Source organism: Harpegnathos saltator, unplaced genomic scaffold (genome assembly GCF_003227715.2).
Source record: "Harpegnathos saltator strain DR-91 unplaced genomic scaffold, Hsal_v8.6 scaffold327, whole genome shotgun sequence".
Taxonomy (NCBI): domain Eukaryota; kingdom Metazoa; phylum Arthropoda; class Insecta; order Hymenoptera; family Formicidae; genus Harpegnathos; species Harpegnathos saltator.
The window spans coordinates 142,854-157,084 of NW_020230125.1; the positions used below are offsets into that span (position 1 = coordinate 142,854).

At 40.3% G+C, this 14,231-nt stretch overlaps 1 protein-coding gene across 1 annotated transcript; it reads right to left on the reverse strand.

Moving 5' to 3' along the window:
• Nucleotides 1–10,572: 10,572 nt before the first annotated feature.
• On the reverse strand, nucleotides 10,573–11,330 carry LOC112588871 (histone-lysine N-methyltransferase SETMAR-like). The gene is made up of 3 exons (XM_025300063.1): nucleotides 11,252–11,330; nucleotides 10,998–11,155; nucleotides 10,573–10,887 (listed from the first exon to the last, which is right to left on the reverse strand). The coding sequence occupies exons 1-3, from the start codon at nucleotides 11,328–11,330 to the stop codon at nucleotides 10,573–10,575; spliced, it is 552 nt and encodes a 183-aa protein (XP_025155848.1).
• Between the last annotated feature and the right edge of the window lie 2,901 nt (nucleotides 11,331–14,231).

Genomic DNA, 14,231 nt, shown 5'->3' on the forward strand with positions numbered 1-14,231 from the left:
GATACATAAGAACCTCCCAACCAAGCTCCCGGAGCTTCTAGCGAGTCACTATCGATGTGTGTGGCCTGGCGTTGTCTTGATGGAACACAATTCCTCTCCTATTGACCAATTCCGGCCGCTTTTGAAAGATCGCTAGCTTCAAACGGTCCAATTGTTGACAATAGATTCTGAATTTAGTGTTTTGCCATAGGGGAGCAGCTTGTAGTAGATAATTCCCTGCCAATCCCACCAAACACACAGCAAAACCTTCCTGACCGTCAATCCTGGCTTGGCCACCGTTTCCGCCGGCTCACCGCGATTCGACCACGACCGTTTTCGCTTGACGTTGTCGTAAGTGATCCACTTTTCATCACCAAGCGCTTCAGAAATGGGTCGATTTTGTTGCGGTTCAGCAGCGATTCGCAGATGGAAATTCGGTCCATGAGGTTTTTTTGCGTTAACACGTGTGGCACCCATACATCGAGCTTCTTTTTGTATCCAGCCTTATTCAAATGGTTCCAAACGGTTTTTGTGCAATCTTTAGCTCTTGGGCAATCGAAACAGTGCTTACATGACGGTCTGATTCGACAATGTCCATGATTTTATCGATATTTTCGACAATTGGCCTTCCAGTGTGTGGTGCATCTTTGACATCGAAATTACCGGAACGGAATCGACAAAACCAAAATTGCGCGTGATTGGCTGTTACAGTATCAGGACCATAAACACTATTCACATTTTCAGCCGCCTGGCTTGCGTTTTCGCCTTTATCGAAGAAAAACTGTAAAATATAGCGTATTTTCTCTTTGCTAGTGTCCATCTTTGACGCGCGCTCAAACAAAACTGAGTCAACTAATCACAAAACTGTCACAAAAGTTTTTTTTAATACGAAATCTCATCTTTCTAACGCCATCTAGTGGAACCCGATCGGACTTATACAACGCGAGATACAGATAACTAAAGTCATCTATTGGAAAAATAATGGATTTCTTTTTACTACACCTGATATAATTAATGAATTATATTTATTTTTAGATAATAATATAAGAAATGTTATGTTTACTACTGCAATTGATTATACAGAAGCACATGCAGATTCAAAGGTTACGGATTAAAGTAATATAAATGAAAGTTGTAATACATTCAAATTACAAAAAACTAATTATATGAGAGAATATTAAGAATAAATAAAGGTTAAAAAAAATATATCAATAAGGTCGTCGGCTCCTTCTTCATCTTCATGCGCTATATCTGGGTAATTTTCCAATTGCTTGTATAACAGATAATATAATTTGTATCTGCAATATCTGCCACCGATGGAGGATATTCACATTCTCATCGAAAACAAGAGGATCAAGTAAGTATAATTTTTTTTAATATAAAGTTTTATACTTAACTTTTAATATATTTTTAGTTGAAATAGGTTTTATGTGTTTATTCATTAATATTATTTGTACGTAATTAATTTACAGTCTTATTCTTATAGTTAGAGTAATTCCTGGATCTGGCATACAGAACGAAGTTTTATATGCATTAGTTACTGTATATCAGATACTAATAATTACAAAAATTTCTGTAAGGCTAAAGCATGTTACAATATTTCACACGATAAGGTTGTCGAAACAACAGATGTTATGACTGAGAAAATAGGAATAAATGCAAGTAATGGATTGGATATATCTGATCCTTTGAATGATACAGATTCAGCTTTAATGTTAGTATATTTTATTTATATTACACTAAAACAAATTGAATGAGGATTGCGTGCTTGGTATGATAGAGCAGAGAGTAAGTGAGGATTGCAAAAGGAAGCAGTGAGAGTGGAGGAGTGGAGAGGTGCGAGGGGTGTGGTGGAGGAGTAGTAGGGAAAAGGGAGAATAAGGGTGGAGGGGGGAAGGTGGAAGAAAAGTGATAGAGGGCTAAGGAAATGAGTAGGTAGATAAGGTTAGGAAACAGAGAGAGTGTGGAAGATAGAGAGAGGTAAGCGAGTGAAGAAAGTGGCGTGGACTTGTGGCGGAAAGGGGAACTAAGAGAAGGAAGCGGAGAACTTGAAGAAAAGGAAGGTAGAGGCTGAGGAGGAGCGGAAAGGGGAGAGGATGGAGGAGGAAAGAAGAGGGAGGGTGGAGGAGGGGAGGAACAGAGGAGGGAGGGTAGGATGGAAAAAAAGAGGGGAAGACCGACTTGTAGAAAGGTTGAGAAGGGACAGTGCAAGTAGCATGGGAAGTATAGGAAGCGGAATAGAATTGATGTGGGAGGGGAAAAGGAAGACAAGAGAGGAAGAGGGGGGAGAGGAGGAAAGAGTAGTGAAAAATAATACAAAGGATACAGGAAGTTGGCAGGAGGAGGAGGCAGTGGGGGAGAGGGAGAGAGGGATAGAGAAAGAGGAAGAGGAAGAAAGTGGGCAGGATGGATAAAAGAAGGGGCGGTGAAAGTAATGGTATGGAAGTTAATGGAAGAAGTAAGAGGTTTCAAGGAGGAAGTGAAGAAGGAGGGAGAGAGGAGAGAAAGAGAGATTAGAGAATTAGGAGAGGAACTGAGAAAAGAGAGAGAAGATAGGAGGAAGAATGGGAAGAAGTGGGAAGAATGGAGGAAATAAAGATGGGGATTTTTGGGAGGAACTAGGAGAATGAGATGTGATGATACTGTGTGAGACATGGATAGATGGGACGGGATGGGAACGGATGAAAAGGAGATTGCCGAAGGGGTACAGGTGGGAATGCCAGGAAGCGAGGAGAAGAAACAGGAAGGGAAGAGCGATGGGGGGAATGGTGGTAGAAGTAAGGGAGGGAAAAGAGATGAGGAGAGAGGAAGAGGAGGAGGTGGAAGGAATAATAGTTAGGAAGGTGAGGCTGGGGAGGGAATGGTGGGGAGTAGTGGGGGTTTATATAAATGGAGATATAGAAGAAAAGATGGAGAAGATGAAGAGATGGATGGAGGAGGGAGAGGAGGAAGGAAAGACGGTAATAGGGGGATATTGAAACGTGAGAACAGGGAGGGAGGGAGGGGAAATAGTGGGAGGGGACGAGGAGGAGGGAGGAGAGGAAAGGAGTAGGAACTCAAAGGATAGAAAAGTATGTAAGAAGGGGAGGTTATGCGAATTTTTAGGAGAGAGAGGATGGTGGATTCTAAATGGAAATGTAAGGGGGGATGAGGAAGGGGAATGGACATATGTAAGAGGAAGGGGGATGTCAGTGATAGATTATGTGATTGGGAACATAGAGACGGTGGAAGGGGTAGAAAGGATGGAAGTGGGAGAGAGAGCGGAATCGGACCAACAGCCGGTAGTGATATGGATAAAGGGGGGGGAAAGAGGGGGTGGAAAAGGGAAGAGCCGGGGAAATGGGGAGGAGAGGAGGAAAAAGTAGATAAAGTAGGACGAGGGAGGAGGAAGAAGGATTTGGAGAAAAATTCAGGAGAAAAGGGGGAAGAGAAGAGAGAGTGCAGGAGGAATGGAGGAATTTGGAGGGAGAGAGATAAAAAAGACGATGAGAGGACTGGGTAGAGGGAAAGAGAAGAAGAAAGGGAGAGATGGTGGGATGAAGAATGTAGGGAGGCGAAAAAGAGAGTGAGGGAGGAGTTAAGGGAATGGAGACGAAAGGGGGGAGAGGGAGAGAGATATAAGGAAGAGAAACAAAGGTACAAGAGGATATGTGAGGAGAAGAAGAGGGAACAAAAAGAGAGATGGGAGAAGGAGGTAGGGGAGATTAGGACAGAACAGCAGGTATGGAAGGTGATAAATAGGGAAAGAAAGAGGAGGAAGGGAGTGAATGAGGAGATAAAAATGGAAGAATAGGAGGAGTATTTCAGGAGAATATTGGGAGGAGCGAAGGGAAGGATAAGGAGGGATATAAATAGAGCAGGGGAGGAGGGTGGGAAAGAATGACTGGAGCAAGAGGAGATAAGGAGGGTGTTAAAGAGATTAAAAATGGGAAAGCGGTAGGAGGAGACGGAATTCCAAGTGAGGTGTGGAAGTACGGGGAGCAGGAGGTACAAAGATGGTTGGGGGAGATATGCGAAAGGGTGTGGAAGGGGGAGAGGTGGCCGGAGGAATGGAGTGAGGGAAGGGTAATGCCGATAATGAAGAAAGGGGAGGAAAAAAGGTGGAGAAATACAGAGGGGTGACGCTGACGCAAACAGCGTACAAAGTGTACACGGCGGTGCTAGCGGAGAGAATGAGAGAGGAAGTGGAAAAGAAAAGGATTTTGCCAGAGAGTCAGGCGGGATTCAGAAAGGGAAGGGGGACGATAGATAATGTGTATGCATTAAACTATCTAATAAACAGGCAGTTGGAAAGGAGAGAGAAAAGAATGACAATACTGTTTGTGGATCTTACGGCGGCATTTGATGCAGTGGATAGGGGGGATATTAGGAAGAGTAATGAGGGAAAGGGTAGTAAGAGAAGGGCTGATAAGGAGATGTGAGGAGGTGTTAGGGGAGACAAGGAATAGAGTGAGAGTGGGGGGAGAGATGGAGAGAGATTCTGAACAGGGAGAGGGGTGAGGCAAGGATGCCCGCTAAGCCCAATATTATTTACATTATTAATTGCGGATATAGATGAGGAACTGAGGAAGGGAGGCTGGGGAGGGATAAGGCTGGGGAAAGAGAGGGTATACACATTGGCATATGCGGATGTTTTGGCGGTATTGGCAGAGGATGAGGAGGGGATGAAGGGAATGATAGGGAAACTGGAGGGATACTTAGAAAAGAAGGGACTGGAATTAAATATAGAGAAAACGAAAATAATGAGGTGCAGGAAAAGTGATGGAAAATGGAAGAAAGTGTATTGGAGATGGAAGGGGAAGAGGATAGAGGAAGTAAAGGAATATAAATATTTAGGATACATGATGAGAATGAACGGGGGGCAAGAGGAGCAGATCAAGGATAGGGTAAAGAAAGGAACGAAGGTGATGAGACAAGTATGGGGGATAGGAAACAGGAGGTTTGGAAAGGACTGGGGTAGGAGGGTATGGCTGTTCGACAAATTGGTGTGGTCGGTGATAAGCTACGGGATATAGATATGGGGATGGAAAGAAAGGAGAGGGATAGATGAGCTACAGGAAAGATATTTAAGATGGATATTGGGGGTAGAGAGGTGGACCCCAGGGTATATAATAAGAGAGGAGATGCAGAGGGAATTAATGAGAGGCAGAGCAGGAATGAGAGCATGGGGATATGAGAAGAGACTGGAGGAAGGGAAAGTAGGAGAGATGGCAAGAAGGTGCTGGATGGAGATGAGGAATAGGGCAAGGAGAGGAAAAGAAGTGGAGAAATGGGAAGAGGAGAGGAGAAGGTTCTTTGAGGATAGGGGGTGGAAAATAGAAGAGATAGAGGAAAGGAGGGAAAAGGGAAAGGGGATAAGGGGAGAGCAAATAAAGAGTAGAGAAAGGAGAAAGCAGGAGGAGGAGAGATGGGAAAGGATAAGAGAATCAAGACACAATGAGGGATACGGAAGAGTGAAAGGGAGGGGAGTACCGGGATATCTGAAAACGGTGTGGGGAGAGAAAAGATGGAGGAGGATAGCAAGATTTAGGCTAGGATGTGAGCTAAGAGGAGGAAGGTATTGGGAGGAGGAAAAGAGGAGATGCAGGATGTGTGGGAGAAAGGAAGAAACATGGAAGCATATATGGGGGGAGTACATAGGATGGGGGGAAGAAAGGGGATGGCAGGAGATGGAGAGGGAGGTACTAGGAGAGGAGAGAAAAGGGGAGAAGTGGATGAAGGAAGTGGAAAAATGGTGGAAAGGAGAGTAAGGAGGAGGAGGGGGGAAGGAAGGGGGAGGGAGGCGGAGAGGGAGGGAGATAGAAGAAGCACCGGAAACGGAGGTCATGGAATGAGAGGAAAAGAGTGGAGAGTGAGAGAGGGGGAGAAAATGGAGAAGAGTGAGGTGTGTGTGTGCGGAGCTCTCTCTCTCTCTCTCTCTCTCTCTCTTAAGCGATTAGAATGTAAGCGATAAGATTTAAGAAATTAGAATGTAAGAGATAAGATAGAGGAAATGTAAAGATTAAGAATTGTAACCCCAAGGGGAGGCAATAAAGAATACATACATACATAAAACAAATTGAATCTTTATAATATAATTAATGAATTGTATTTATTTTTAGATAATAATACAACAAATGTAATGTTTACTACTGCAATTGATTATACAGAAGCAGATGCAGATTCAAAGGTTACGGATTATAATATTCACTTATATATTATAAAGGGTTTTTCAATAAGGGCGGGTCGATGTTGCAATGGAATAAAACAAGCTGTGTGTGAGGTATTAACGAAATTATTTTTTTATTTCAAAGGTCCATGTATACCATTGTGTGGAATATAACATCGTTCAAATGTCCGCCGCAGCTTCTCACGGTGGCACGGATCCGAGTGGTCCAATTTTCAATGATTCTGCCGCATAGATCCGGCTGAATTTGAGCGATAGCCTGGGTTATGTTGACTTTAAGGGCATCGGTCGATTGCGGCTTATTGGCATAGACCTGCGACTTCAGAAAACCCCACAAGGAAAAGTCTAGCGGGGTCAAATCGCACGATCTTGGTGGCCAATTCACGTCACCTCTGCGAGAGATAACCATACCCTCAAATCGTTCATGCAGAATGTCCATCGTGGCGTCCGCTGTGTGGCACGTAGCGCCGTCCTGCTGGAACTACATGTCGTCCACGTCCATATCGTTCAATTTGGGCCAAAAGATATTGGTTATCATCGTTCTGTAGCGCTCGCCATTGACGATGATGGCCTCACCAACGTCGTTTTCGAAAAAGTACGGACCAATGACGCCGCCGGCCCAAAATCCGCACCAAACAGTAACTTTTTGTGGATGCATTGCTACCTGTTGAACCTCGTGTGGGTTGGCGTCGTGCCATATATGCTTGTTAACATAGCCATTCATCCAAAAATGCGCCTCGTCGCTAAAGATGATTTTTCGGCCAAAATTGGGGTCCTCTTCCAAATGTTCCGAAGCCCAGTCAGCGAACAAACGGCGTTGTCTATGGTCATTAACTTTGAGCTCCTGTGCCAGTTGGATCTTGTACGGGTGCAACCCAAGTCCCGACGCAAAATTCGCCAAGTTGAAGTCTGCGAAAGGCCGAGTTCTTGTGCACGGCGAGGAATTGACTGCCTCTGGTTCTCCTGCACACTTTCACTTACAGCGGTGATGTTCTCGGCGGATCTGGCGTTCCTTCGACGTACGGGTGTTGGCAGATCGTTTACCGAACCGGTCGTCTCGAATTTGGCCACCAAACGTCGGAGAGTCGATTTTGGGGGGCCACCGCGTCTGCCGTAAAATGGGCGCAACGCGCGCAACGTTTGCACTAACGAACACTCATTTTGATAATAAAGTTTTATCATTTGGACGTGCTGCTCAATCGTGTAACTTGTCATGGTAATTTGGCATCAGTGACTGAATAATAAACAACAGGTTAGACAGACGCCGCTAAAACAACATGGCCACCACAGGCTGCCAACATCGACCCGCACCAATTGAAAAACCCTGTATTTGTATTCTTTTTGTCTTGTTGCATTAAAGTATTCTTTTGTTTTCCTGCATAAAATATTATCGATCCTACAATTCGCATTTATATCTTATCCCACACTACTATTGAGGAATCGATATCAACTAATGATGTTTCTAATACTTTCATTTTTAATGCTGATGAAACTGGGATTGAAAAAGAAATTTATTCAGGAAGATCACTAACTTTTCAAGGTGAAAGATATGTTCAAGCTATATTGCAGTCTTTACATTCAATGACCCATTCTTATGCTGTTATGCGGACCATCAATAAAAATGGTGATATTTTAAAACCAGTCTTCCTTGTTTTGCAAGAACCTAATTGGCATTGAGTGAGAAAGTTTCAAACAGCTTATATCATCCTAAAGTTTTATATTTCACTGGGACAAAATCTGGAAAAATGAGAAAATTAGAGTTCGTAACATTTTTAAAAAATTGTTATTATTTTAATTTACCTCCTGATACTAAATCAATACTATTGGTTGATTCGTGGTCAACTTATAATAATAAAAACATCATATTCTATATGGCACTCCAACAGATAAAATTCCAGCATTAATTTATTAAATCCTTCCAAAATGTATTGCATTATATCAAGCTTTGAACGTTTATTTGTTTAGACCGTTCAAAAATTATTTACGGAATATTGGAGATACCATTATTGCGGATGAGTTGAATTTTGATGTATATATTTATATTGTGTCCTCAAACTGAATGACTTTATTTGGAATCAAATATCATCATCTCGTTTCAGAGTTTTAAGAATTTACGCATGGTATAAAGCTGATTATATGAAAGAAAAGCCAACGGATTATTATAAATTTTAAACGTTTTCACAATTTTGTTTGAATTTTGAGAAGAACTTATATGAAATTTGTAATTGTGTAAACGTTTCAATAGATGTACGAGGGCGGTCCGATAAGTACTTAGCCTCACCGCCCGATGGCGCCACTATCGCAAGAGAAATTTACTATCGTGTAGTACATTCTCGTAGACGGCTACTGTCGAAATTTCAGCCGAATCTGACTCGTAGTTTTGTCTTGACCGCGTGTGGAAGCGGGCGTGTCCACGGATTTTAGAAAAATGGAAAAAGAGCAATATCGGTCGGTGATTCGATTCTTGTTTTTGGAAGGGAAATCGCGCAGCGAAATCAAAGAGAGCTTGGATGTTGTGTACGGTGACTCTTCTCCTTCGATGGCGACCGTCAAAAATTGATTTAACGAGTTTCAACGTAGTCGCACGTCGGTTTTTGATGAGCCACGCCCAGGTGCCCCGAAAACGGCTACCACGGAGGATAACATGACAAAAATCCACGATCTCGTATTAGCAGACCGCCGATTGAAGGTGCGCGAGATAGCTGAGACAGTAGGCATCTCAAAAGACCGCGTGGGTCATATCCTGCATGAAATTTTGGGCATGAGAAAGCTGTCGGCGCGATGGGTGCCGCGTTTGCTCACTCCGGACAACAAGCGCAACCGTGAGACCACTTCAGAGCAGTGTTTGACGCTGTTTAAGCGCAATCCGAAGGAGTTTCTGCGCCGTTTCGTGACCGTCGACGAAACATGGATCCACTGGTACACACCAGAGACCAAGAAACAGTCGAAACAGTGGACTTCACCCGGCGAACGTGCTCCGAAGAAGGCGAAGACTGTCCTATCGGCCGGAAAGGTGATGGCCACCGTTTTCTGGGATTCACAAGGTGTGATCTACATCGACTACCTGGAGAAGGGCAAAACGGTCACAGGGCTGTACTATGCCGAATTATTGGGCCGATTCGACGCCGAATTGCAGAAAAAACGGCCCCATTTGGCGAAGAAAAAAGTCCTCTTCCACCATGACAACGCACCGGCTCACACCTCCGCCCTCGCCACGGTCAAATTGGTCGAATTGGGCTACGAACTGCTGCCCCATCCACCGTATTCTCCAGATTTGGCCCCGTGCGACTTCTAAAAGAGTTGATAACAACGAGGCAATCATCTACATTACGTTACTACGTTACGAGATTTTGCACGACGAAAAACTTGCCCCTTTATATCGTATTTGCGCTATATCCTCTTCCTCTCTCATCGCATGAACAGTCACATTTCAACTCTTACGACTCTCCTTGTCATCCCTGTCCGACTTATTTCGACAGTCAAGTTTTTGCACACATCAAGTAATTCCCTTGTGATTATGCCAAATGTAGTAGACATAAATCTTATATGAATTTACGGATGTATGAATTTTTTATACATTTTGTACATTAATCAAACAAAATGCAAGATAAGTAGATGTTGTTAACCCTTTGACTACGAAAGGCGTATATATACGCTCTCACAAGTCTTTCAATATATACGAAAGGCGTATATGTACACCCTCACAAGTCCATCAATATATACGAAAGGTGTAAATATACGCTCTCTGCATTTTCGTACTATAACACCTTCCCTGTTTCACCGATTGATTCAACATGGAATTTATCGTCCTATGTAACATAGCAACTAAAGTATCGGCAATTGTTTCGAAGTATTGTTCAGTCAATTGTTATCATATTTGTTATAATATTGCAAGTTATAAGGTGCGAAACGTGATCGGCGTGACACGTGTTCGTTGGTGAATATACACGCAATGAACAATATCAATTCGAACAGTTTTTACGGAGACAAGATATACTTTTAATTTTTATTAAACTTTAACTTATTATTTTTTAAATCCTAAGAATGGTATCAAATCTCCGGGTACTGTTTTGGTCACTAGTTACTGGTCTGTGCAGCGCAGCGACTGACGTGCGAATAACGCGCCATCCCTATTGAAGGATTATTTCGAGATCGCGCCGCAGTGAAAGGGTTCATAAGATATAATATTTAATAAACATGAAAGTAGTTTGACAAATTTTTGAAGGAGGAAGGGCTAAATTTTTATAAATATGATTTATGATACATATAGCTTGTATAATATATTAATAACTTCTTACGATAATGATAATATTAGGTTGGGGAAAAAGAAAGCCATTATTTTTTCGTTTATTTCAAGGCTTTATTTAACATAGTTAGGATTGTTCGATTTTGGTCAAATAAACACCGTTTTGTTTTACAATTTGTCGCTATTTTAAAAGTAATTTCATGATCCCTCTTTCATAGAAGCCCTGGTCCTTATTTGCAAAAAACTCGACTAAGCGATTTTCACAGTCTTCTCTTGAGGTCAATTTCTTACCATCAAGGAAGTTTTGCAATGATAAAAACAGATGATAATCGCTTAGTGCCAGGTCCTGACTAGAAGGTCGATGCATCGAAACTTCCCAACCAAGCTCCCGGAGTTTCTGACGAGTCACTATAGACGTATGTGGCCTGGCATTGTCCTGATGAAAAACAATTCCTCTCCTATTGACCAATTCCGGCCGCTTTTGAAAGATCGCTAGCTTCAAACGGTCCAATTGTTGACAATAGATTCTGAATTTAGTGTTTGGCTATATGAAAGCAGCTCATGGTGGATGATTCCTTTATAGTCCCACCAAACACTCAGCAAAACCTTCCTGACCGTTAATCCTGGTTTAGCCACCGTTTGAGCCGTTTCACTGCGCTTTGACCATGATCGTTTTCGCACAATATTGTCATATGTAATCCATTTCTCATCCCCAGTCACCATCTGTTTCAGAAATGGCTCGATTTCGTTCTGTTTGGTCAAGGCTTCGCAGATTGAAATTCGGTCCATTATGTTTTTTTGCGTCAATTCGTGTGGCACTCAAATATCGAGCTTTATTTTTAATTCAGCTTTATGCAAACGGTTTAAAACTGTTTTGTGGTTGATCTTCAGCTCCTGGGCGATACTACGACCGCTAACATGCCAGTCTACTTCGATCATTTCCATAATTTTATTGACATTTTTGACGACGGGCCTACCTGTGCGAGATGTATCTTTAACATCAAAATTACCGGAACGGAATCGACAAAATCAAAATTACGCGTGATTGGCTGTGACAGTATCGGGATAACCATAAACACCATTCATAATTTCAGCCGCCTGGCTTGCATTTTCGTCTTTATCGAAGCAAAATTGTAAAATATACCGAATTTTCTCTTTGTTGACGTACATCTTTTACGTGCTATAACTCACAACTTAATCGACAAATCACAAAACCGTTAAAGAATTTTTTTTAGTACGCAATGTCACTTTTCCAACGAGTATAAATATTAACCTATGCAATTAATACATCACGTGATATATACCACTAAAGCCATCTAGCGGAAAAATAATGGATTTCTTTTTCCCCAACCTAATATTATCGTAAGAAAATATCAATCAAACTTATATGATGTTTAGGAAGATATCAGTAGTTTATCAAATAAAAAATGAATTACAAATATACACGTGATAAAATAATTAATTGAATTAATGATACAGAACAAACTTCAACAATTTCTATTATATTGTATTATTTTCGAAGTATTTAATTATAAACTTGTATTTTACAAGCATTTCGATAGATCATGATAAAATTCTACAAATTTATTGTAATTTCATTTATTTATATCGGATGCAAAATTTAATGAGCTTCTTAAAGATGTCATGATTGATTTAGTTTTTGATAGCATTTACAGATAAATAGATGGATAATATATTAAAGATAATAAAAAACAGTGATGATTACTTGGTAGAATGAATAAACAGTTTTTAAATTAGCCCATTTTTCTCTTATGAAATCCATGGAAACTTTATGCATTTGTGCAATATATAAATAGAAGTTTGAAAAATTGTAAAAATTTAATATTGATGCATATTTTAGTGGAATATTACAAGTTTATTGTTGAAAATTTCTAAAAATTAACTACTGACTAACACTTGTTATTTTATAAATTTTCTTTTATGTCGTATTCTATTAGATACTTTTGTTCACTTATTACATGTATGAAACAGTAACAGAATAAAAATGAATTAGAGAAAATAATAAATTCGAAAAGGAATACAGCTGATGCAGCTTGCTACAATTACCATATATTAATATGTACCATATAATAATGAGTTCATTGAAACGAGTTACTTATCTATATATATGTATGTAGTAGAGACAGTTCCAACTAAAAGTTGTACATATAACCTGAAGAGAATTAATTTATGTTACTACTGTTTTAAACTGTAACTGTTTTAATTATAATTAAATTTCTTTTAATATATTTTATGACAATACTCATATAACGCACTTTTACAATAGTTATACACGCATGCGTTTATATATAAATACAGGATGTCCAATTCTGAAGTTTCATCGCGGGGAGGTTGCTCGGTCGGATTTATGCATCATAGTAACCTTATAAAGGGCCAATTTTGTGTGTATGTGTGTGTGTGTGTGAAAGTGAGCTTATTCATCATAGATGTTCGAAAACGCCGCCATCAACAGCTCGGCACGTCGAACTCGCTTTTCGAAACTTTCGACGAGTTTCAGAAGAATGTTTGTTGGAATCGCTCGGCACGCATTTCTGATGCGATCCATTATATCTTGCTGTGTCGTTGACGATTGACGGAATATTGCGTCTTTCAAAAATCCCCACAGATAAAAATCCGGAGGAGTACGGTCGGCTGATCTTATATATACAGGGTATCCTACTTTAAAGGATCTACTCAAATATCTCAGAAACACTGCGTTAAATCGAAAAATGTTTCAGACAAAAGTTATATGGTTTCAAGGGGTACATAAAACAGCTATATCAGTTTGTTTACAGATGGCGCTACTTTCGAGATATTCACTGATCATTACTTTTCTTAAGTAAAAGCCCCAATTTTTTATTATGTCATCTTTTTGTACTAGTTAATTTGACTTTTGTACTAGTTAACATTTTTTATTTGCCTAATATTTTTTTAGATATTTAAGAGAAACTTGGTAACTTTTGCAATTTTTAACTTACAGTATCTCGCTAAATATTTGTCAGAAGAAAAAATAGTGCTAGACTTTTCTACTGTATTTGGTCTTAAGAATATATTATTACAATAGTGCCCTGACTTTTGTTAATTTGATGATTTTCAAATTTCCAAAGATCGATAAATTAATAAAAGTTAGGACACTATTATAATAATATATTTTTAAGACCAAATAGAGTAAAAAAGTCTACTACTGTTTTTCCTTCCGACAAATAGTAGACAAAGTTAGCGAGATATCGTAAGTATTGAAAAAATTATAAAATTTTTCTTAAATATCCCAAAAAATAATAGGCAAATAAAAAAATATTTCAGATAAAAGTTGTTCAAACTAACTAGTAGAAAAAGATAATATAATAAAAAATTGGAACTTTCATTTAAAAAAAGTAATAATCAGTGAATATCTCGAAAGTGGCGCCATTTGTAAACAAACTGATATAGTTCTTTTATGTACTCCTTGAAACCATATAACTTTTGTCTGAAACATTTTTCGATTTAACGCAGCGCTTCTGAGATATTTGAGTGGATCCCTTAAAATGGGACACCCTATATATATATTGTTACGTCCCGTGGAATTTTATTGGATTCAACAGAATTTATTTGATAACGTGGATATGACTATGAGGAAAGCGCCCCTGTACGGAGAACAATACACGGTTTGCGAAACACATCGAACGATATAGAGGAAGACAAATATTGTTTATTAACTTGGATATCGAAAAGCTTACTGTGATCGGATGGCTGGAACGTCACTGTTTAGGCGTCCGACGGAACGGGAGAAGGATCCCTCGTACGTGCCCGCGTTCCTCCCAGCTGAGATGACGGAACGTCGAACGCTCGCGATATCGCACT